Source organism: Capricornis sumatraensis, chromosome 2, assembly GCF_032405125.1.
Source record: "Capricornis sumatraensis isolate serow.1 chromosome 2, serow.2, whole genome shotgun sequence".
NCBI lineage: Eukaryota > Metazoa > Chordata > Mammalia > Artiodactyla > Bovidae > Capricornis > Capricornis sumatraensis.
The window spans coordinates 15,987,334-16,012,500 of NC_091070.1; the positions used below are offsets into that span (position 1 = coordinate 15,987,334).

The 25,167-nt window shown below is 48.2% G+C and overlaps 3 protein-coding genes across 5 annotated transcripts in view; 1 reads left to right on the forward strand and 2 right to left on the reverse strand.

The window, feature by feature from the left end:
* The window catches only part of TTLL5 (tubulin tyrosine ligase like 5), a 309,724-nt gene extending 308,230 nt beyond the window's left edge, over window positions 1-1,494 (reverse strand). Inside the window, exon 1 of the mRNA XM_068963929.1 lies at window positions 1,421-1,494. Coding sequence (XP_068820030.1) covers window positions 1,421-1,494 — 74 coding nt within the window. The remainder of the gene's footprint in view (window positions 1-1,420) is intronic.
* Window positions 1,495-3,345: 1,851 nt separating this feature from the next.
* Window positions 3,346-14,528, forward strand: ERG28 (ergosterol biosynthesis 28 homolog). Of its 3 annotated transcripts, XM_068966064.1 has the most exons (6): window positions 3,346-3,493; window positions 5,552-5,617; window positions 5,822-5,985; window positions 8,550-8,640; window positions 11,825-11,943; window positions 12,070-14,528. In XM_068966064.1, the coding sequence occupies exons 3-6, from the start codon at window positions 5,853-5,855 to the stop codon at window positions 12,147-12,149; spliced, it is 423 nt and encodes a 140-aa protein (XP_068822165.1). In that variant the 5' UTR covers window positions 3,346-3,493; window positions 5,552-5,617; window positions 5,822-5,852; the 3' UTR covers window positions 12,150-14,528. The 3 variants fall into 3 exon arrangements, with proteins under 3 accessions (XP_068822165.1, XP_068822166.1, XP_068822164.1); XM_068966065.1 differs by lacking the exon at window positions 5,552-5,617; XM_068966063.1 differs by lacking the exons at window positions 3,346-3,493; window positions 5,552-5,617 and adding an exon at window positions 3,652-3,684.
* A 1,310-nt stretch (window positions 14,529-15,838) lies between these two features.
* The window catches only part of FLVCR2 (FLVCR choline and putative heme transporter 2), a 31,185-nt gene continuing 21,856 nt past the window's right edge, over window positions 15,839-25,167 (reverse strand). Inside the window, 8 exon segments of the mRNA XM_068965006.1 lie at window positions 15,839-15,877; window positions 15,879-15,914; window positions 16,585-16,597; window positions 19,407-19,449; window positions 20,023-20,134; window positions 20,284-20,389; window positions 21,459-21,569; window positions 24,762-24,865. Of these exon segments, the coding sequence (XP_068821107.1) occupies window positions 15,839-15,877; window positions 15,879-15,914; window positions 16,585-16,597; window positions 19,407-19,449; window positions 20,023-20,134; window positions 20,284-20,389; window positions 21,459-21,569; window positions 24,762-24,865 (564 nt within the window).

Genomic DNA, 25,167 nt, shown 5'->3' on the forward strand with positions numbered 1-25,167 from the left:
AGAAATATACTTTAAAATCAATATTAAATCCTGCAGGAATAATGCCTTAACACTTGTATGGCACTTTACAACAAAGGTCCGTCTAGTCAAGACTATGGTTTTTCCAGTGGTCACGTATGGATGTGAGAGTTGGACTGTGAAGAAAGCTGAGCGCTGAAGAATTGATGCTTTTGAACTGTGGTGTTGGAGAAGACTCTTGAGAGTCCCTTGGACTGCAAGGAGATCCAACCAGTCCATTCTGAAGGCGATCAGCCCTGGATATTCTTTGGAAGGAATGATGCTGAAGCTGAAACTCCAATACTCTGGCCACCTCATGCGAAGAGTTGACTCATTGGAAAAGACTCTGATGCTAGGAGGGATTGGGGGCAGGAGGAGAAGGGGATGACAGAGGATGAGATGGCTGGATGGCATCACTGACTTGACGGACTTGAGTTTGGGTGACCTCCGGGAGTTGGTGATGGACAGGGAGGCCTGGCGTGCTGCGATTCATGTGGTTGCAAAGAGTCGGACACGACTGAGCGACTGAACTAACTATTCTACTTGATTCAGCCTGGCAGATACTATCCCCACTTTTCAGATGACATAGCACATGAATCCTAGTGGACTTACACAGAAGCTTAAAAACTAATCATATCTTTAAGCCAGATTCTCTCTTTGTTGTCTGTGTCATGTAATAATATTAAAGGAGACAAAATATCTAAGAGTTGCAAAATCATGGAAATCTAGGTCTAAATCTCAACCTATCATTTAATCTCTATGCATCCCAAGGAAGTTCTTTGATATGTGTGGGGCTGAGCTTAATTAAGTGGGAATAATAACATCTTCAGATGTTATTGTTAAATGGGATACAGCAGTTAAAGCCCTTACCATCACCTATAGCAGCTACACTTAGCACTATCTTCATTTATATTCTTGTGAGAATCCAGCAATGAAGAAACTTGACTCTTATCTAAAAGAACTTGAGAAAGCCATGTGTCTCAATAGACAGCACAGGCCTCAGAATTCTAAAGGCCTGTCCCACACTTCCTCAAATAACTTATTATTATCATCACTCTATCATCCTAAAGGCTTTGGAGAAAATAACCAATGTCACAGTGTTGGGAGACCTACTTTCCTTCCATATCTAAAAATTTCAAAATCTCCTATGTTAGGAGCTCTGATCAAGAGTTGACTAAGAGCTACTACCTGTACCATCTAGGGGCGATGTTTACTCATGAGGCCGGAAACAGAGCCTTATCTCATTTCAGACAGCTAATGGTCATCCCAAAAAGATCCCAAATTAGACCATGTATGGAGACTAAAACCAGAGTCAGATAACACCAAAGGAAGGATATGGGTAAAAGAGGCTAGGAGTAAAATAAAAGAAAACTATCTTCCAACCTGAAGGCAAAGGGTCAAAAGCAGGCTTACTATTACTTACTCCTGGCTTACCACCTCCTCATCCTCTGAGGATGATGCTGTTTCCTCCAGGTCCCGGGCCATCACGACTGGCATTTCCTTTAGAGTCTGTCATGCAGTCAGCAGACGGGGGCCTCAGAGACCTTTGCTTGCACATTCACTGGATCAAACAATTTGGGTGGCACAGATTCCTGCAAGAGGGACAAAGGATCTGAAACATAACCCAGCTGTCTTTTTGTTCATCACTGATGGTGATCTTTTATGTAACTAAAACGGATATTTATGTAAACAGGGCCCAGCCTCTAAAAACTTACCTTTTTTCACAGTGCCTCACATATGGCACAATGATCAAGATTTTTTTTTTCAAACATATTATCTGTCCTCTGTGTATTTGAAGAGAAGCTATTAAGTTTCCTGTATTTCTTTTACATACTAAATCTAATGTGCACCAAAATGATAGGGTTACTTAACTTTTAGGAAAATCTGAGATGTGCGGCTGATTGACTAAAACACAGGTTCCTTGATAGCAAAACCTGACATGAGCCAAAATGAAAAACACAACTTTTAAGATCCTTCCAAATATTTCTTTAGAGTATAGGTAAAACACGATCATGATTCCACTGAAATAAATACAAGCAAAAAATGAATATATTCTGCTGAATCAAGGTTGTAAATAGCAGGGGGCGGGGTGGGGAGGAAGCCGGGGTGGAGAGGGGTCTGTCCTTCCAAACGCTCTCAAAAACTATTCTCCCTTACTGAAAATCACAAACTATTATCCGAATATGGAATAGACAGTAAAATTAGCCTATTTCTAATTATAGTACTTTAATAGAGAAAAGGTACATTTTATTGTGTGTTTGAGGACGGACTAGAAATAATAGATAAGAAAATGTTTGAATGACCATAATCCTATTACTCAAAGATTACCATTCAATCTTTCCAAACCTTATTATTCTATGCATTAATATATGGGATAATCTAAATAGGGGGCGAGGAAAGCCAGTTCCGACAAGGATTCCCTACACATGTTCAGCGAAATGGGCAGTATGGAACAATCTCAAGGTTTTCTTCCCAGTATCCCCAACAGGATTTCTCAGTATTTCCCAAAATGTTGGGAAGTCCCTTAAATTCATACAAAAGAAACTAAACCTCCAAGCGACGAAGGGATGCCAACCTGTCCTAGGCTGCGAGCTGGGCAGGAACAGACAGGGCGATTGGAAGATTGAGGGCACTTGCCCGAGGAGTGTCCTGTCCCTAAAGGGATCAGGCTCTCAGTCCCACCCATGGCTCAGCCCATCCCAGGGAGGTCCTCAGATGCTCCCCACGGAAAGGACGCGCGCGGGGAGCCGGAGCCGCTACGATTCAGCCCAGCGCGCCCGGAAGCCAACAGCTGTTCCCGGACAAGGAGAGGGAAGTGCAGCGGCCGGCGCCCGCCCGGACTCGGGGCGCCCTTCTCTTCGAGGAGGAGAGTGCGGGGGCAGGCGTTTACCTGTTTCATCTTCCCATCGCTCGGGGCGGGCAGGCGGGGACAGCGCTCTGCGCCTACCTCCCTCCTCCTTCCCCAGTAGGGCTCAAGGCCGCAGCCGAAGCCGGCTTCCCCCGTTACTACAACAACCAACCAGCAACCGCCCGCTCGGACCCACTGCGCAGGCGCCCGCGCCCCGGCGCGGAGGACGCTTACAATTGTCGTCACCGCCGCGCCGAGCGGGCACAGGGCTCTGCTCCCCGCAGAAGTCTTGACTTACTTTTCCTGCTCTTTCCCTCTCCGCTCCAAAAAGATTGACTCCGAACCTGGAGTGTTTCGCTGCGCTCAACAGGAGGGTTCACTGCAAGGGCGGCGTGTTGGGGGTGAGGTTTGCGGAGCGGCAACCTCTGATTGGCAGTAAAGCGGTTCACGCCCCATCGCCTGCTCGAGCATAACCTAAACAGCCAATCAGAAAGAGGACTGATGGCAACAAACCAATGCCGGAGCCGGGTTGAGAGTCGGGGCGGAGACAAGTGGCTCAGGTAGACTCAGGTCTGGAGCTGGGCTGGGGCAGTACCTTTGCTGTTGCTACTACTGCTGCTGCTGCTGTGCTGAGAGTACTGTCTCCAGGTAGGATGAATGTCGGGGGTGGGGGGTGGGGGGTGGAGAGGTGGGTGCCTGTGTGGCTTCTAATGGAGAGGATCCGCACAGCCTGAAGCAATGGAGATGGGACAGAAGGAAGACACCCGGGAGGCAACCCTGTAGGGGGAAAAGAGATTTCAGAGACCAAGAAAAGAGGGAGCTGGGAAAATGAAAACTTGGTAGGTACAGAACGAGTGAATCGATGAACAAATGAGTGCCCACTCTGAGCCTGGCACAATACGAGGAACCTTTGCTTTCTAAAGTAATTCTTATAATAACTCTTGGACTAGGTAATTTTAATCTCCATTTTGCAGGTAAGGAAATCTAAGCTGTAAGGTGTAAATTACTTCCCCACAGTCACACAGCTACTGAAAAATGAGACCAGGAAAGGAAACTCTCTCTCCCGACTCTAGTAAAGCACTATACCTTTGCTGGTCTGTGCCTGGGTAAATTTTGAGAATAGATGTTGGATACTCTCACAGGCCTGCAAAAGCTTTGAAGAAGTCGTGCTGAGGGACTGGCAGAGCAGTTTGGAAGAGTGCCCAGGCTCTGCCTTCATCATCTATCTTGTGGAGTTTCTGAGAATTTCTGTGAAATGGGCATAAGTTCTGTCAAAGAGGGAGGTCATCCATGCAGCTTTTCTGATGCTGATAGCTTAAGCCTCCTAGTGAGGCATGGTGAGAAAACAATAAGGTCGGGGGAGGGGAGTGTGTGTGTCTTGGCCCATGCTGGAACTGCCTGTGATTCCATTAGAGCTTCATTCTCTCTGGACTTTGACAGAGTCCAGTTTTGTGATCCATTTGCACTGAGGGGTTCATCCACTGACCCTTCTGTCTCTGGAACTTGCTGTGTTTTTTGGTGCATCACACGTCTGCCTTTACTGACTTTAATATTTGTTTTAGCTGAGTAATGTAGGACCATGCCAAAAGGCCTACTGTCAAAGTGACTAAGGAAGCCTGATAATTTTGCCACTTAAGGCTCAAGAAATTAACCAGACAATAGATAAACCATGGGTCACATAGCAAAGATGAGAAGAAGCACTTCCATGATTAGATTTTTATCTACACGGCTTTTATTTAAATCAAGATGATTGAAATCTGTGCTCAGCAATGGTTGATCTAACATTTTGTTCTCTTTTTTAAATAAAAAGTACATAGCCTGATCTTATTTTCTATACCACTTGAAGACAGGTGGCTATGGCTCGCTTGTCTCTCACAGAAATGGAAACTTCATCAAAATATGCTCAGTGAGACATCTTAGAGACCAATAGAACATGGTTTTTATCTGAGCTCTTTCATCTATAGACTGTGTAACCTTAAGCAAGTCACTTAACATCTCTATGCCATCCTTCATCTATAAAGTGGAAATATTAATAGTGTCTACCAACCCTGTTTAAGGATTAAATGAGATAATATATGATAGGTGCTTGGCACAGTGCATGACATATACAAATTCTCAATAACTGTAGATTCTTCTACAACCCAACACCAACATTGCTGTTTCCTTCTCCATCTAATTTTCTTACTATTTGTCAACTCACAACAATTTATTAATTTGTAACTTTTATATTGTTCTCCTAATTTATGAAGCATGATGTCCCTGAAAACCAAAGTATAAAAAAGTTAAAGCATGTTAATAATGCCCTCAAATCATACATGCCACTCAGACATAGAAGGCTTGTCTGTCCCTGGAAGGATCAGTCACCAGTAGCCAGGCAGGTATCTATCAGTAGATTTATAATCACCTTTGAGCTACTTGCAGTACAAAAGGTTGACGTGAAACACCAGGTTACAAGTAAAGATCCCAGGGGACTAATTCTAGCCAAGAGAAGAGAATACTGATTTAGGCTAATTTTGGAGAAATTCCTTAGACAAACATAAGCGTGGTGCTGCTTATTTCAGAGTATGCTGTTGACTCACCACTATTAGTATGATGAAATATTGAGACCAATTTCTGTAAGTCTTACACCAAAGTCCTTTTATTTCTTTATACTGATGTTTGGGCACTTCCCTCTCTTCTGTTTCTTTCTTTCCATTTTTCCCACAGGGTTTGTCATTTCCACCCACTGCATCATTTAGCCTTTTTACTCTGGGCAGCACACTTTGATTTAAGGTAGGTATTCAAAGGCACTGTGCCAACCCTATGAGGAGTGCATGGGGATAGACGAGCCTCCGGCACTTGGGAGAGGAGTTTATGAAATGACTGACAAAGTAAGATTAGTACCGCCCTCATGAATGGGACACAGGTTAACTACAGAGCTTATGGTTGAAGCACGTTAACCATCTGTGTCTCCTGCCCTTTGCTTTTGTTTCCAAGGCAAAAAGCCCTCTCAGGTTGGAGGGGAGCCATGAGCCGATTTCTGAATGTGTTACGAAGCTGGCTGGTGATGGTATCCATCGTAGCCGCGGGGAACTCACTACAGAGCTTCCGAGACCACACCTTTCTCTATGAAAAGCTCTATACCGGCAAGCCAGACCTGGGTAAGGAAGCAAACACCTCCATCCTTTGTGGCAGTGGCCTAAATGGTGGTCCCCAGACCGGGCTGCACATCACAATAACTGCAAAAAACTAAAACCAAACAAAGCACAGGGGGCCAGTTCCCTGTCCAGACCTGATTACTGAATCTCTCACCCCCTGGATGTGTCACAGGAAGTTCTTTTTAGAAACTTCCCAGGTGATTCTGATGCTGCATAAGCTAGCAAGCCTAAGTCACTAAAATAACAGACGTGTCTCCCCCCAGGCTTCTCTGAATATCTTTCCCTTCATTTTACACTGCCCTCAGCAGCGGGGCTGTACAAATACCATTATAAGAACGAATGAGGAAATGAGTTCCTTGGTGACTCTAATGCCTGATGAGGAAACCATGAAGAAGGTTTTCCTATTAGCTTCTTTCGGAAATCAGGTCATGGCGCATATCATTTATACCCTACCTTGCATATGGAGAATTACTAATCTAAGGTCTTCCCAAACCATGACACAGACCCTGAAAAGATATCCAAAATCCCTCCAGGTTGGTTTCCCACATGAACTTCCACAGGCCCACGATGGCTTTCCCCAGTGTCCCGAGCCTCTCTGCTGGAGAGTGGTTGCACATTTCAGCTTGCGCTTCTTTCCTTTGATACGTGGGGTGGCTTGAGCTGCAGCACCATTTCATAGTAGTGACAATTGTATGTCACATTTATAGGTAACCCAGATTCAGGCTCTGACCTAGCTCCTTTTTCTGCAACATGTGGGTATAAAATGAAAGTAAATAGGCTAAGCCTCACTTTGAACAAAGCTCACGTTCAGTAGGCTTAGACAACCTGGAAAAGTGGGTGAAACAATTCCACTTTTCGCCCTCCAGTGCTGTCCTCTGGTGGTCCAGGAACTCTGTATAGATTCACAGGTTTTTAGAGGTCTTCTCACCTAGCCCTTTGAATTTAAAGTTGAGACAGAAAAGTCCAGGGGTTATGTGATTTGCCGAAGGGCATATAGCTGAGCAGAAGTGTGTTTGTTAGCTTGTGCATGCATGCATGCACACACAGCCCGGAAATAGGTCCCTCGAGACCCCCTGGTACTTTGCTGGTGATACCAGGACCCTGGAGCATCCAGTAGAAGAATTTTACTTGATGCCTACTCTGGTTAGAATTACTGAGATTCTCCATTTGTATATCTCACCCTTAGTGAGATATATAGAAGTAGAAAAAAGAAATTTCCTATCTTTCCATCAGAAGAGCTATCAAAATGCTTTATAGAGAGTGTAAAAAGAAAAAAAATATATAGCCCTCCAGGACTGACTTCCCTGGTGGTTCAGATGGTAAAGCGTCTGCCTACCATGCAGGAGACCTGGGTTCCATCCCTGGGTCGGGAAGATCCCCTGGAGAAGGAAATGGCAACCCACTCCAGCATTCTTGCTTCAAAAATCCTGCGGACCGAGGAGCCTAGTAGGCTACAGTCCATGGGGTCACAAAGTGTCGGACACAACATAGCGACTTCACTCCAGGACTAACCATTAAATATTAATTTGGGGTATGGGATTTTTTTTCTCAAAATGACAACCATCTAAAGATCTTTGGGGTTGTGAATTTAGTGTTGCTGTCTGGTTTGCCAAAGGCTCAAAAATCCTTAAAGGAAAATCCTGAAAGACATTTTGGTTGTGAGTCTTGTCCCTTAAAATTTCTCTTGCTCAGGAGACCAGCAAAGGATGTATCTTTGCTTTTCACCATGGATCAATGCTGGTACATTAAAATCAACAAGACAAGGCTTTAGAAAATACCAGGAGGGTTTCAGCCTACCTCCAGAGTATACGATTTCACTGATCTGGTATCCAGGTCTTGGTAATTTGATAAAATTTCTTCAGTTCATTCTAATATATGCCCAGGTTCAAGAAACACTGTTATGATGGACTATGATTCATACTCTCTGGAGAAGATATTAGCACAGCAGTGCCAGAATGAAGCTAGCAAGAGCAGAGTGGCCCCGGCTAACACGGAGCTTTGCTCCCTTCCAGCACGTACAGGAAACCAGCCTTGTTAGGGCTTCATTCACATGACATAGATCTGAATTCAGGAGATCCAGGGACTTGGGTCTCTTGAAGACCAGGTGTGGGTATCTAGACAGGGCTCAGTATTTCTGCGTTCTGTCCTGCATCAGCCTCACTGAAAATCTGCTGACGTCCTAGGCATCTTGCATTGACAGACCGCTCTCCACCATGTTCCCCCACACTTATCCTGATTCAGACTCACTTGCTTCACTAACACTATAGCGGCTTCCAGGCAGAGCCATAAACTGCTAACCCAGGAGCTACTGCCGAAGTGGGCTGTTTGTTGGGTTTCTACTCTTGGAACTCACCCGCCCAACTGTAGGCATTGGAAGAGGAGCTGAACCAGTTCTCCTGGAATTCTTTCCATTCCTTTTAGTTCCCACGTGCAGCATCAGAGCCTGTACTTTGCCCAGCCAAGGGGATCACAGGCTCAGCTCTCTGACTCCTCCAGTGAAGCTGGAGGAGTTTGGAGGGAACCCTGACTCACCCTTCTCAACACTCCTGCTTGTTTCTCCTGCACAGTGAATGGCCTCCAAGCTCGGACCTATGGAATCTGGACACTGCTCTCATCAGTGGTTCGCTGCCTCTGCGCCATCGACATTCACAACAAAACGTATGTAAAGGAGGGAAGAGCATCTCCCTGTGTTTGAAATGGGTGCTGAGTAGAGCCATTGTGTTCCTCCCTCAGAGACTTATTTAACAATGCCAGTACATGAAAATCAACAAGGCAAGGCTTTAGAAGATACCAGGGGTTCCTGGACCCATCTCCAGAGTGTATGATTTAATTGATCTGGTATCCAGGTCTGGGTAATTTGATAAGATTTCTTCAGTTGATTCTAATAAATGCCCAGAGTCAAGAAGCACTATTATGATGGACTATGATTCCATCATATGGCTTATGATTTGATACAGTAACCTAGGACGTGAAGATAAAAGATTACTAGGTACCATTCCTTCCAGGGCTAGAAAACATCACTGGCCTGAATGTCTATAAAGCTTAACAATTCTTTGAAATGGACACAGCAAACTGGTTATGTTGTGATCCAGTGGCCTGCATCATATCCCTCTACTTTGTTACTAATGGGTCAGCCTTTCTTCTACTAAAGAGGTAGCGTGCTTGCTCTTTTTAGAGAGGCCATGGCATGCCTATGCTCACATTCCTCCTTGAGAGGCAGGGATGAACAGAAATCATGATCCATGATGTCATGAGCTCATCAGTAAGTGGTTGTGTGTTTACACAGAGTCATGAAGGGAGGGTCACAGAGAGCTGAGCACACCTCTGTATTCTGCCTCTTCAGAGGACTCACACAGACTGCGTGCATGTGTGCGTACACACTCATGTCCAACTCTTCGACCCCATGGACTGTAGCCCACCAGGCTCTTCTGTCAGTGGTATTTTCCAGGCAAGAATACTGGAGTGGGTTGCCATTTCCTACTCCAGGGGATCTTCCTGACCCAGGGTAGGATCAAACCTGCATCTCTTGAGCTCCTACATTGGCAGGCAGTTTCTTTATCTCTTTGCCACCTGGAAAGACCTCATACAGACTGATGCTGCTGCTGCTGCTGCCACGTCGCTTCAGTCGTTTCCAACTCTGTGCGACCCCATAGACGGCAGCCCGCCAGGCTCCCCCATCCCTGGGATTCTCAGGCAAGAACACTGGAGTGCATTGCCATTTCCTTATCCAATGCATGCATGCATGCATGCTAAGTCGCTTCAGTCGTGTCCGACTCTGTGGGACCCTATGCATAGCAGCCCACCAGGCTCCTCTGTCCATGGGATTCTCTATGCAAGAATGCTGGAGTGGGCTGCCATTTCATTCTCCATCGTACAACTAGTGTGGAACAAGTGCAGGCAGTCGCAGCCCCTGGTCGCAGCTAGATAGTGTTGTAATCTGAACTGGCCACTGGAGGGGGCTCAAGCTTTCTTCCCAACACCAATCCTCACCGCAGTCAAGGTGGAAAGTTTGCTCAGGTCCCCAGGTAAGGCCACCAAAAGAACTTCATACCAAAATACTTTTGTGTTAGCCAGACTCTCAGCATCTGGGCAAGAGAGGAGATGGTGATATTTATTGAGCCCCTCTTATTATACCAGATGCTTCCACATGACTTTGATTAAGACTCCTCCTAGTAGCCCTGGGAAGCAGTGATTTTTGTTGCTGATTCTGTAGATTTGCGTATTAGAGACTCAATTCATTTAAGCTGAGAAGACTAGGACAAGTGGGATTTGAGGGCTATTAACACTGTGATCTCTCCAGCTTTATTTTTTGGTATTGTTGAACCTGAAACTATGGACTACTTGTTCTAGATTGATATGTATTTTTGGAAGCAGCGAGGTTTAGTGGAAACACTCTGAGGCCCAAGAATGAAAACTGGAAAATAGGCTCTGGTCTCATTTCTACTGGTAATAGCTTTGAAGCAGCAAGTTTATTATAGACCTCTGCCTCTCAGTCCCTTCATGTATAAAATGAGACTCGTGTGTCTGTTTTTCCTCTCAGGGTGACTGGGAAGGAGTAAGGACTGCATAATCATTTTAATGACCTTTACCATGATGAAGAATTACTGAGAAGTAGAAGGGGGTGTATCTTTTCTTTGTTGTGCTTTGGGGATGAACAGGGACAGCTAAGACTTATCTTTGCATCTCTTACCCATTCATTTCCCCTTCACCCACCACAGGACAGCCGGAAATGCTGACTTCTATTTCCAACTTTTTTGTAAAGCCTGGATTTTTTGTCCCTGTGCTTCTGATATGCTCTCTGATTATATTCCCTCCCTAACCAGAAACCTGAAATCAATTCCCAGCTGTTCTCACTTTCTGAAACTGTCTGCATTCTTCCTATTTAATCGGTATTTCTCTAAACAAGCCAACTTTCACTTGAAAGCAAAAGACATCCAGGAAGATTTAACTGAAATCTGTAATATTTTATTTCTTAGGAAAATGGTATCTGAAGCAAAAATGTCAAGATAGATTTGATGGAGTAGGGTATTGGTTGTATAGGGGTAAATTCTATTATGAATGATTTTTTGTATGTTTGAAGTACTTCATAATTTTTAAATTTGCTAATTGAAGAAAGATACCAGCTCTCAAAGTGGTCCATCTTCCTATAACTTCTGTCTTCTCCACCTCCTTGTCAAAACTGAGGAACAAGTTATCTTCCTATGAGGTTGTCATTGTGTCCTCCATGTGATCATTTTACTAGGTTAGGATGCAAAGTATCTTAGATGCAGCCAATGTTGTAACATCATCTAAAAGGCCCAGAAAGGCCCTTGCTACCCATTCCGCATTCATGCCCTTCATTCGGTGGCATCAATCAGATGAGCACTGACCAGCCCCTGGCCAGAAACTTGCAAAGCAGGCTTGGACTAGTGTCAAGCCAGTTTGAGTAAGTAGAATACATAAGTGTGATTGATCCAAAATTGTCTACACTACCTAGGATTGCCATACTCGAGACTCTGCTATCATTGGCTTCACCACCTTGCTAAGACTTGCAAAGCCACTCTAGACGGCTGGGTATTCTCCTCTCGATTTAGCAGTTGAAGGCTTCGGTTTTGCCCTAGAGGTGAATAAAAGTGATGTGATCTAGCAGCTGCCATCTGTGGGGTCGCACAGAGTTGGACATGACTGATGTGACTTAGCAGCAGCAGCAGCAGCAGCAGCCAGGTCTTTCGCGGGACCAAGTCTCCTTTTTCTTTAGCCATAGTCATTTCCTGGGTTTTGATTTGTGTGTTTCAAGTCTGACCACTTCCTCTGCACTGAACAAGCCGAACCTTCCGGCCCATTTCTTTCTGCTCCCCTGTAGGCTCTACTACATCACGCTCTGGACCTTCTTCCTCGCACTGGGACACTTCCTCTCTGAGTTGTTTGTATTTGGGACCGCGGCTCCCACGATTGGCATCATGGCACCCCTCACGGTGGCAAGTAAGCATCCAGCGACTCTGGAACTCCCACAGGAGCCGTCCCAACCCTAAAGACAGGCCTTATACAAGCATTATAAGAAAGCATGGTGCTTATGTCAGCCACTAATCTTGTCTGTCTGTATTTAAGGTATCTCAATCCTGGGCATGCTAGTGGGGCTCCAGCACCTAGAAGCAGAACCAGGATCCAGACAGAAGAAGAGAAACTGAGGCCAACATCCCCACGTCCAAGACGTCATCTCCCGCCTTTGCTCGCCTCTTCCCTCTCTATGCCCTTCAGTTTCATTTCTGCTCCATCGTCCACTTATATCCTTTCACTTTTGGGTTTTTTTTTCTTTAATTAAAAAACTTTTAAGATATTACATGCATACAGAAAGTCAATGCCATTTAAATGTATGTAAAGAATAAAATTCTCCAAGCCAGGCTTCAGCAATACGTGAACCGTGAACTTCCAGATGTTCAAGCTGGTTTTAGAAAAGGCAGAGGAACCAGAGATCAAATTGACAACATATGCTGGATCATGGAAAAAGCAAGAGAGTTCCAGAAAAACATCTATTTCTGCTTTATTGACTATGTCAAAGCCTTTGACTGTGTGGATCACAGTAAACTGTGGAAAATTCTGAAAGAGATGGGAATACCAGACCACCTGACCTGCCTCTTAAGAAACCTATATGCAGGTCAGGAAGCAACAGTTAGAACTGGACATGGAACAACAGACTGGTTCCAAATAGGAAAAGGAGTACGTCAAGGCTGTATATTGTCACCCTGCTTATTTAACTTCTATGCAGAGTACATCATGAGAAACGCTGGGCTGGAGGAAGCACAAGCTGAGATTGCCGGGAGAAATACCAATAACCGCAGATAGGCAGATGACACCACCCTTATGGCAGAAAGTGAAGAGGAACTAAAAAGCCTCTTGAAAGTGGAAGAGGAGAGTGAAAAAGTTGGCTTAAAGCTCAACATTCAGAAGACAAAGATCATGGCATCTGGTTCCATCACATCATGGCAAATAGATGGGGAAACAGTGTCAGACTTTATTTTTGGGGGCTCCAAAATCACTGCAGATGGTGACTACAGCCATGAAATTAAAAGATGCTTACTCTTTGGAAGAAAAGTTATGACCAACCTAGACAGCATATTCAAAAGCAGAGAAATCTGTCTAGTCAAGGCTATGGTTTTTCTAGTGGTCATGTATGAATGTGAGAGTTGGACTGTGAAGAAAGCTGAGTGCCGAAGAATTAATGCCTTTGAACTGTGGTGTTGGAGAAGACTCTTGAGGGTCCCTTGGACTGCAAGGAGATCCAATCAGTCCATCCTAAAGGAGATCAGTCCTGGGTGTTCATTGGAAGGACGGATGCTAAAGCTGAAACTCCAATACTTCGGCCACCTGATGAGAAGAGCAGACTCATTTGAAACGAACCTGATGCTGGGAAGGACTGAAGGCAGGAGGAGAAGGGGACGACAGAGGATGAGATGGTTGGATGGCATCACAGACACAATGGACATGGGTTTGGGTGGACTCTGGGAGTTGATGATGGACAGGGAGGCCTGGTGTGCTGCGGTTCATGGGGTCACAAAAAGTCAGACACTACTGAGTGACTGAACTGAACTAAACTGAAAGAATCATTTTAGAATGACGTACGTCCGTCCAAATCAAGGAACTGCCAATATATCTGAAGCCCACTGTGTGCCCTTCCCGCACCCACAGCCTCTTCCGGCACTACTTTTCCAGCCTTCTCCTTTTTTCATTTTATTTTTAACTATTGACTTGACTTGTATGGTTGGAAGATGCAAGCTGTGAAACTTCAAGCTGCTAATTTGCCCAGAGCATTGCCACCGGATTGATTTGAGAGGTTGTCCATCCAGGTTGGGTTTCTCTCTGCTGCTGGACCCCAAGACTCCGAACCATCTGGGAGACAAGCAGTTCTTCCAAGAAGGGCTCCCCGGCCAGTGAGTGTGGCCCCTGTCCTTGTGCCTACAGGTGGATCAGGGCTGGAAGGGTCTTTTAGACCTTCCGTCAGCTGTATTTGTGTAATGAGACTTGTAATAAATAGAGAAACCTTCTGCTCTGATCTGTCCTGGTACTTTGGCTGCCTCTAAGCCCAGAGTGCTCCTGCCTTCCTCTGAAGCCTAGCAGAGGAAGATCCCAGCTTTCTGCAGATCAAATACACCATAATGAGTAGGACAGCACAAGACCCAGGTAAACCTGGCTGCCTTTCGTCTCTTGTTCATTTCTCATGAAGTCAAATCTTCCTCCTCTCTGTCTCCACCTTCCAAATTCTGAGCACACAACTGAACAGCCAGAACCCAAGGACAAGGCACTGGAGCAGACGGCTGCCATCCAGACACAGCCCTGAGCCCCTCCACACTGGCGGAACCCTCACGCACAGAGTACAGATGCAAGAACCCATTCGCTACTTCAGCAAGTGTTTACTGAACACTTACTCCATGCCAGACACTTGGGAAGGAAACATGAATGACCCAGGCAATGTCCCTGTAGTCAAGAATCAGACTGTCGAGCCCACACCTGAAAGAACAACCCCAGGCAGTGCTAAGACTCTAGAAAACCAGGTACAGTGATTTGGGAGAGGAGGGAGATACAGAACCTAGAGGGGTGGGATGGAGCGGGAAATGGGGGGAAGTTTCAAAAGGGATGTGATGTATGTATACCTATGGCTGATTCATGTTGAAGCTTAACAGAAGAAAACAAAATTCTGTAAAGCAATTATCCTTCAATAAAAAAAAAATTTAAAAAATAATAACCCACTAGATGGCAACGTCTATGCAGCAGAGGACCACCTCTCATAGAGTGGAGCCCCCACCCCTCCTTCCCATTCCCACCCCCAAACCTGCCTCTGCCCCAACAAATGACAAGGCAAGCCATAATAACTATTTATATTTTAAAAATGAAGCAATGGTTTCAGCAAGCATTTTGTTTATGCATTTTAAGGGACTGAAGAGTAAACACTTTGGCCTCATCAAAAAGTGAAAAACCATCACTGTCCACTTCCCTTCCAGCCCTAACTTGATCCTACTACCAGAAGTTTGACTTTGCTTATGTACAGAGGATCTGTGCACACAGACACAGACACCGCGGGCTCACCTCGGGTCCTGGCCCAAGCACTGCTGCCATGCAGGCAACTCCAAGGCGCTGAGGCCGAGGCAGTGGGCACAACTAAACAGGACAGGCATCTTGATTACAGAGTCCAGGGCACAGGAGAACTGGCACAAACATTTTTTCAGGCGATTGTCCCCAAGCTGTTGAGTACAGCCCGATGCAGGCAAGGCAGGAGCAGTCAGCTTGGGCTGATTGAAAGGAGTCCCTTTAAATTCAGGGTGTCTGAGAAAGGATTGTTGCTGGAGAAGGGGTGAGGAGAGGGTTTGGGGCTGCAAACAGTCCCCACCAGAGGTGGGTGAGGTTATCTAACCCAGCAGACCCAAGGCCCATTCAAGGGCCACCTTTTCTTCTTTCCTTTCATCTCTCAGGAGACCTTGGAGTTCTCAGGACAATGATCCAGGTGAGTTTGCAGTGAAGGATACAGACCATGGGCTGGGCTCGCCCTTCCTCTGGAGGACATCTTCCTAGAGAGGGGCTGGGGCAGGAAGGTGAGGGAGCAGCCAGGACTGACTCCAGGATTCTCTCTGCCCCCCCAGCTCCCAGAACCTGCAGGAGGAGGGCAGGGCCCCAACCTGTGTGGTGGAAAGAGCATTTCCCCCACGGAGACAGCGTAAGCTCTGGAGTGGCTTCCAAGAGGCAGAGCGCTGTCCTACAAGACAAAGATATTCCTTCCAGTTCCCCCAGAAGCTGCTCGGGTGAAGGCCGTGGGGCTGGCAGGCAGAGCTGTGCTGGCTAGAGAGGTGGGGGCGGTCCGAGTCCCCCGAGTCGCTCCTCCGCTCTCTCAGAAATGCTCCTCCTGAACAGTAGTGGGGGCTTTTTTTGCTCTTGCTGTCCTTCTCTTCCCCCTCCTGGGGTTTCTACAAGACAGACAAGGAGACAGCCCTTGGGGTGAGGAGGTAGGGACTCCACCCTGCTGAGTACCTGCCTGCCTGTGCGTCTGGAATCCAGGGGAAAGACCAGAGTCCCAGGCACTCAGCATCCCCAACTGAACAAAACAAGGACAGGGGCTCCGGTCACGCACAGTGCTCCCCAGACACACACACCATCACGACAGGAGCAAAGGAGGAGCGAAAAGGTCAGCCTTCCAGGACACCACAGCCTCCAGGGACCATCTCACTGTGAGTGCCACTGAGCTCTGGTCACCCTCCTCCCCTTCTGACAGCCTTGCCCCACCTGGATGGACCCGCACGTGCCTGTGGAAGGGCCAGGTCTGCACCCCCTCAGGAGTGCTGACTACCCCCGGTCAGGGGCAGCCCCCAGGGGAGGAATACAGTTACCACGTGTGTGGAACAGACGCACAGGGAAGTGTTACAAAGACAGGATGTGGTATGGCTCACAGTATGTATATACTAATGTAGCTCCCCAGAGAAGAGGAGGCTTCGGCTCTTAGCCATCAGATTTCTTGAGGACGATGGCTCAGAATTAGTTCTTCAGGGTCACACTTGTTAGCTGGGTGGGATTAATATGCCCTGAAGATTATACTCTGAGGCCCCTAAGTACTAACTGCCAACTTGGGCGTTTGTCTGCTGTTTCAGGAACACTTTGCTTCTTCCCTCAGGGGCTCATCTCGCTCCCAACAAGGCCTCGAGCACGGGCCGAGCCCTGCACAGCTCTGACCATCGAGGCTGGCGGAGCACACGCAGGCCACGTCAGCTGGACAAACGGCACTTCACCCGCCACGACCCCCAGGGCAGCCCGTGGCAGAGGCAAAGTGGGAGATCCAGTGTCCGGTTCTCCATCTTGCTAACTGTCGGCACCAGCTCGGCCTCAGCCCTGAGAAGCCCTCACTCAGGAGCCAGCAGCCGCCTTCAACCACTCACACCACCTCCTGTCTCTGACACACTCATGCACACACACCCGCCTCCTTCAGCACGACCACCTTGAAGTCACAACCAAACAAGGCTTATGTCTCTGTGGCCAAGAACTACCAACTGGAAGAAAAATGGAAACCCAAACACAGATTGTCATCATTAGCGTCAGTCCTGACGCACTGGAAGTTCTGGCTCTTTCTGCCAATGACCCACCTCACTGATCAGAAAACGCAGCTCCGGCCCGATGCGCTCCCTGCCCTGTCCTCCCCTGGCGCTGAGGCTGAAGTCCTGGGAGGGTCTGCAGGTCCCACTCACCCACCACCTCGGTGGGGAAATGACAGCTCCTTCACGACACCCTCTGACAGTCCTGACTCCCCTGGGCCCAGCCCCGCGTGACTCTGACCCCCGTCCCACCAGCCCCCCAGGTGCATCCAGGACAGCACCGTGAGCCTGCACCCACTGGCCTCCTGGCCCGACTCGCGCTGCTTCCCGCAGTCCACACGCACAGGACTGAGCCCTCACCGCCTGCTGGGTAACAAGCCTGGCCCACGGGGGCAAGGAACTGCCTGCGAGACACGGAAATGTGGGACGACCTAAGTAGCAAACAGGAGGAAACAGACGTGTACATGGGGACGTGCGGTTGGGGGGCAGTTGTGTAGAAAGGCTGTCAGACTTTCCTGCGGAAACAAGCAGGGTAGAAAGCCCAATGCACAGTGTACCCACAGGAAACACCCAGGGAAATGACTAAAATGTTACTCACTAAATTATCTCTGGTTGCTACAAATATCAGCCACTTATGACTTCCACTTCCCTAAATCTGAAAGGGAAACACAGATTATAAAGTAAACATAGCAAAATTTGTATCACTTCACACAATGGGTCACATTTCAAATTGAAACGTTTTTACTAGAATCCATCCTGTTATCACAGGCATCTTTTACCCAGGCTCCCAATGGATTCACCGAAGTGTCCCAGATCACGTTTCCTCTTCTCTGGCACAGGGACCAGACCATCTCCACAGGGTGATGGCAGGGTTCTCACAGGCTCCTGAGGAGACCGCTCCTGTCTCAGGCGTTCCCTGTGTTCCCACTGAACGTCCTGTCCCAGGCCATGTCCCCCTTCACCTGCTACCTGCTGCCACCTGCCAACTCCAGAACTTGAGATCAGAGGACAAAGACCTAAAGATTAGCATCCGATCATCAAAAGGACTAAATATACCCGTTTCAGATTCAATTTTTCTCGTGGAAATTGAAACTGGTCAATACGTCCGTTTGGACCTTACATATTCTGAGAGCAATGTAAACAAGTGGTATTGACAGTACCTTTCTAGAGGACAGCTGAGTAATACATACCAAAGTCTTAAAAATGGGCATGACCACTGACCCGTTACTCAAGGAAATACTTTGCTAAAGAATATGCCCAAAGATCCAGCTTCTGGGACACTGATCACAATATTGTTTAAAAACAAAATTTAGAAACAACCTTAATGTTCCTGGACAAGAAAACTATTAAATCGTGTGTATCCATGTGCAGTTCTTAGGTTATTGTGCAGTCATTAAAGGTATGCTGCAAGTGGGGGAAAAAGTGTATCGTAAGAAACTAATGAACCGATAAAGTGCTGGCAACAAGTGAAAAAAAGCACGTAGAGCAAGATTCCATTTCTATTAAAAATATAGCTATGTACACTATTATATGTGGACACAGACACATATAAGAAATGCAAAAATAACAGCACCTCATCTCTAGCTGACGCTATTACAGGTGACCATTAAATTTTTACACTTTTCCATATTTTGTAAAGTTATTTTACAAAGAAACATATTACCTCTGTAATAAGCTTTAGGTCTTTTCTTCTATTTTAAAAGGAATATATCCTACTATGCTTCTTCTTAGAGCTGAAAATTCCTTTCATCCTGGCTCAGACTTGAAACCTAACAGTTTGATTAAAATACTCCATAGCCCATTAGAGCAATTGGGAAGCACTTCTCTGTTCTAGATCAAACTCCTGGTCCTCTCCCCTTTCACCACCAATGTCTGCTTCCTGACTTCTCCTTTTAGAGCCCTGCTAGCAACCCAGTGGTCTCTCCGTCCCCTGGCACTGCCCACTGCCTGGGGGGCAGTCACATGCCAGGAGAGCCACTGCCTGGAGACCTCCACCACCATGACAGGGTGATGGAGCCAGCCCCCAGCCTTCCTCCCCAGTCACCGATCGAGGCTGAGAGGAGAGGAGCTGGGGCCTCGGGACTTGTCTCAGGACACCGGGGTGGGTGTTGCTCCGCAGACCGTGACACAGGGCTCAGCTCTGGGGACCAGAGCAGGGAGGCCAGGAGCAGGGAAGGAAGTGGGAGAAAAACCCGGAGAGCGCAGCAGAAAAGCAGGGCTGAGCCCCGCGGAGGAAACCCTTTGTCTCCACGTGTGTGACGCTGAGCTGCTCTCACAGCTACCAGTGCCCCGGGCGCTTCCCCCGCTTCCCACCAGTGCCACAGCTTCAGCAAAGTCTGTGCCCACGTCTCAGCCCAGCAGCTCCCACATACTCACAGTCTCAGGAGCCTCTGCCTCCGGAGATCTGCCTTAATGAATGCTAAGATCAAGGGATGACAAAGAAGGGCAAGTTATCTAGCAGAGCAATGGTCAAGCTCATCCATGAGAGGGAGCGCTTACTCTCCTAAGGGTCATGGGAATCCCACCTCCTCCAGACCTTCCAGGGATCTGGAGGTTCCACCAGCCAGCTTGACAGAGCCTGGGAACCACTGCTGTGCCAGACAGGAAGAAGCCAGTGATGACAGTGGCCTCCATGCATAGACCCCTGATATTTGCAGGGAGTTTGCACACAGTGCTCCAAGCTTCACAGCCATCTCCATTCTACAGATTAGGAAAGTGGGGCTCCAGAGGCTGGTCCACTTGCCCAAGGTCAAAGAGCTATGGAGGTCACTGTCACAGTGCAGGGTTCCAACAAGGGTCTTTTGGGGGTAGGGTGGGGGCAAAGCCCATGCTCATGCCTCCCAAAGATACTTCCTCACGAGCCCTCCGCTTTGCACCTCTCTACCAGTGTCCCAGATCTGTGTGATCAGTCAGGACACTGGGGTCTGAATCTGCCAACAGCATTAACTCGGGTGCAGTCAGAGCATCACTTTGTCCTGGGGCCCTGGCTCACCAGTGAGCACTGCCCCAAGGGTCAGGAAGACACACAGGAAGATGTTCCCAGGCGTGGTTCCATAGTTGTCGATAATCTGACCCTGGGAGATGGTGAAGATGATCCCGAATACCTGCAAAGTCATGGAGAAGACTGGAAACAGGGGCCCAGCCAAGCAGCCCACGGGGAGCTGAGCTGCCCTAACGCAGCGCCTGCACCCGCCGACCCCAGCAGGGAACACAGACCCATGGCTCCGGTGCCACCACCCAATGAGAGGCCTACCTGGGCAGACACGTTGAGGAGGCCAGACGACACAACTTCTGATTCCGGGTATGTCAGCTCCACGGCAAACTCAAACCCCAGAGTGAGATAGCCGGTTATGGAGACGCTGACAACCAGATCATAGAAACAAGGTAAGGGAGGACTTCCAGAACAAGGAGGACAGGAGCCCATCTCCTCCGTACAATGACTTTGCCTGTTGTCTTTCTTCCCATCAAGACATTCCAGGCCCTTGAAAATCAGGCCAGGCCGAGGAAACAGGGACCCTTGCAGGCCAGAAAGGAGCTGAGGCTATTTTCTCAGTGGCCCTTTGGGGATCCCTGTTCCTTCTGCATCTGACCATCAATTAGACAGGGTCAGCATTTACAAGAGGCATTGGGATGCCTGGAGTGTTCAGCCCTCAGCTGAGAACTGCTGTGTGATGAGTACATGGCCCTGGGCTGGCAGGGAAGTCCCTGGATATTGACCAGCCTCTCCATAGCTCTCTGGGACTCAAGGGGAGGGGCTCGGGGTCTTGAGTGTCCTTCAGAGAGGTGCCAGCAAAGCAGGACTCAATCTCTCTTTCTCTCTCTCTCTCACACACACAGAGTCATGTACAGCCCACAGCAAAACAACTGGGAAGTGACAATGAGCAGAGATCCCTGTGGACAGGTTCTTTCTCATATAACTGGTCTAGAAAATGCCAGTCCTGTGATCTGACATCTGCACCACACCTTCTGCTGCTTCACATCTGTAATCACTCTCATTACTTCTAACAGCTGCATACATATGGCAGGCCACTCTTATCTTCTGGGTCTCAGAGCAGTTATGTGACATGCCTGTGGTTTTAGATAGTCCCCAGCGTAAGTGACATTAAGATCCACCCTTTCTGATTCCCAGACCCGTGTGCTTTCTGTGGCCCCCTTGTTGTCCCAGGCAGAGTTCATAAAGACAGGACATTTCCTAGCCTCCTAGAGATTTGTGAAGGACACGGTCCATCTCATCAACATGGATGGGCCTGGAAGCCCCCAGGGAGCCTTCTGAAATGTGACAGGTGAACATGACCTCTGGCCACTATTTCCATTTTTCTGGAGGTCAGTGAGAGGCTGCAGAGGGACTCCTATTGCTTCTGGGAGGTCAGAGCTCTAGGAGCCATGTGGTGGTGCTTTCCAGTTAAGCAGGTGAGAGGTGAAACTTACCCAATTATCCCAGCAGTGAGGTATACTATCCACAGGTGTCCCAGGTTCAAGGTCCCTGTGTACCCCGCCATGCCCACTAGGGTCATGATGTAGAGCACCAGGGTGGTCTCCCTACAAAGAGAGGCGAAGGTTCTAAGTGACTGCCCACAGAGTTCACCAGGATCTTTCCTTCCTCCCTCCCTCACTCCCTCCTTTCCATCCTTGGGGCATCTACTATATGTCAAGTCCTCTGCTGTGTGCTGGGCCATCTACTCACATGAACACGGTGTCCATGTGGTTAGTGGACAGAAGACCCATGATCACACAAATAGTTCTTGTGCTCAGAGCTACCAAGGGTCAGACCAGGACAGTATGAAGCATCTTGAGGCATGTATGCTCTGCTGTAGACCCCTCTCAACCAGATCACTCTGCACCTGGACTTGACACATCCTACCTACATAAAAGAAGGGCACAGCTCTTTCATCTCCTTCTCCTTCACCAAAAAAAAAAAAAAAAAAGGGACACACATCAGCTGTGGTCAGGGGTTAGTGGCATGCAGAAACCCCAGAAGCCCATTCTGCTTGTCTGCATTGCCCCCCGACCCCAGGACAGTGCCAGGCAGGGCCCTGACTGTGAGAGTTTCCGTTGTCTCCGAGTCCTTCCTCTTACCACCTGCACACGTGCAGCACAGCTTTTCCTGCTGAATCTGAACTCCTCCACTCCTGACAGTGCGGCTGAGAGAACATTCCCCAGCCCTGAACGAGCCCTTGACTCCAAAGCCCAAGGGAGAAAGCTATACCCCCTCCAGGGTGCATGTCCCTCTGCTGGTCCCTCAGAAGGCCCACCAGTGCTGGCTTCTGCATCGGGCTCACCCTGCTCGTGCCCCTCCACGCACCTCTCCACCAGGTTGCCCCACCTGACTCCTGCACTGGGACCGGCCCCTCTCCCTGTCCTCCTGACTGAGGCCAGGGACCCACAAGGCACCTGCTTGTGCACTCTGGCCACAAGCATCAGGACTCAGACCACGAAAGCTCAGAGCCTTCCCTCATCTCTGCTGAAGCCAGAAACACGGTGGGGCCGGCTGTGTATACTGTGCTTACATCAGACTGATACTGCAGTGATTGGATGCCAGGAATTCTGTTGAGCCCTTTACATGCAGTTAGTATTTCATTCAACTCTTACCAAAGGTGTGCAAGAAAAGTCTGTACAACTATCCTGAATGTGACCAAAGAGGAAACATGAGGCTCAGGTTACATGTCCAAAGTCACACACGCAGTAACCGCACAGCTAAAGTTTGAACCCAGAGCTGGGCTTGGAAATCTGTCCTCTTTCTGCTCCCTGACACAGGAAGACTAACACCCTGTTAGTCTTTGGAAAAGAGCAACAGCCTCTGAAGGACACCTCTCCCTCCTGGGTCTTCAGAGCAGCTGCTGAGGTCAGAGCGCCTTCATCTCTTCTCCCCCTGCTCCCCGCATCCAGGCCTTCCCGCTGCAGAGCCCAGCCCCATGGGCACCCATCTCCTTTGCTGACCACACAAGCTCACCTTTTGCCATATTTCTTTACACACAGCTTCTTCTTAAACCACTAGCCTGTCTGCAAAACTATCTGTAGCCTCAGCCAGACATAAATGGACCTGACCATCCAATTTCCATCTCCAAACCAAAGGGGACACACCTGGGAGCCTCAGGGAGAAGGAACAGGCACCAAAATGCCCAGATGACAGAGCTCCCCCACCCTTTCTCTGCCCAAGTAGTGGAGCGGAAAGAAGAATGTCCCTGCTGATTGCAGGATGCAGACATCAAATGCCACTAGGAACCGTGTCAGCTAGACTCTGCAGTGTCCTCCCAGCCTTTCACTGTCTTTTCACTGTCTTTTCTGGTTCATCTGGATCATCTGGTTGCCCACATCCTGGCCCAGCAAACATTCCAATCCATGCTTTCTGTTGCCATAGAGCAAGCCTGGAAGAGAAATGCTGTTGTTCCCCAGTTCAAGGGTGGCCAGTCCTCACTGCCTGAAACCAGCAACCAGCATATGGCAGAAACGAGGCAGTAGCCCAGCTCCACCAGCAGTAATTAGGGCCAGCCGGGCTCCTCCTTGTGTCCAGCCAGGCAGCCACATCCCCAGGGAGGGCCTTAACTGGCCTTTGCCAAGGGCGGCCAGAGGGAGCCCAGGTCTGACCAGAGCCTCACAGAAGCAGGTTTGTGTGCAGAGAACAGGTCTGCCGCTGTCTGTCGCCTCCAGACACTGGGAACTTTGGAGGCCTTGACAAAGCAGCCCAGAATACTGCCCTGCCCAGCGCAGGACAGCCCAGGCAGCTGCCCCACTGAGCAGCATTAACTGAGCACCCAGTGGATGTGGAGCCCGGGACAGACACAAGTTGAGCCTCTGTTTCCAAAGCACTTTTCCCAAGGCTGGCTACTGAATCAAGGTATCTGGGTTGGTTTTTAAATACAGACTCCCCTATTGAATTGACATCCATGAGGGGTGGAACCCAGGGATCTGTGTTTTTACTAAGCGTCCTGGCTGCTACTGCTGCTAAGTCACTTCAGTCGTGTCCAACTCTGTGCGACCCCGTAGACAGCAGCTCACCAGGCTCCCCCATCCCTGGGATTCTCTAGGCAAGAACACTGGAGTGGGTTCCCATTTCCTTCTCCAATGCATGAAAATGAAAAGTGAAAGCGAAGTCTCTCAGTCGTGTCTGACTCTTAGTGACCCCATGGGCTGAAGCCTACCAGGCTCCTCCGTCCATGGGATTTTCCAGGCAAGAGGTACTGGAGTGGGGTGCCATTGCCTTCTCTGATTAGCCTGCAACCCACTAAAATTTTAGTGGCTCTTAGAAATGCACAGTGTAATCAGGACTAAACCATATCACAATATTTACCAATGATGTGGAAGCAATTGCAAGGTAATTCACTGAAAATTGTTGGAAGCACAGAGCACCCTGGTTAACCCCAGGGGGTCCATGAAGGAGCCATGGGAACCTGGCAATGCAATCACCTTCTCATCCCCACTCTTGGGCATTTCCACATACTTCCAACTGCTGATCCTTTCCCATGTTTCTTTTCTCCTTCCTCTGCTGCTTCCATGATCTACTTCGGATGGAACTCAGAAAGGCCTGACGTCCTCTATTTCTAATCTTCCTATGGTCCCCACAGGGAAGGAACTGCTTCCCTCATTTTATAAATGAGGAAACTGAGCCTCCAAGAAGATACATCTGAACTGCCTCCTTGACCACTCAGACCCCAGCTGCTGAGCTAGGTTCCTAATGAACATGTCATTTCAAAACACATTCTCCAATTCAGTCCAAGAGGAAGAGTCACTTACTTGTAGGTTTTGGTCCTATCCAGCCAGATGCTTGAGATCACAGTCCCAAGTATTCCTGCAACAGCGATGGCCAGGCCGATTGTTCCAACTATCACACCTTCCCCCTAGAAAAACCACAGCCCCAAGGATCACTTAAGGATGGAACAGAACATCTGATGAGGCGCAGTCACCAGCAGGCAAAGGGGTAAAGGCGTGCCATTAGAGCCAGTTCTCAGAAAGTATTAGAACGAGATGACCTGTAAGAAGCTGCCAGTGGGGACAGAATCCTAGAATAATTGCTCCTCCCAACATAATATAACCCTGGATGTGTGTGGATCATACTGAATCTTGGGGGAAAATAAATTCTATCCTAGAACAACTTTTAGACAGATTTTTAAAAATATAATCTTTATAGGAAACCTTTGTC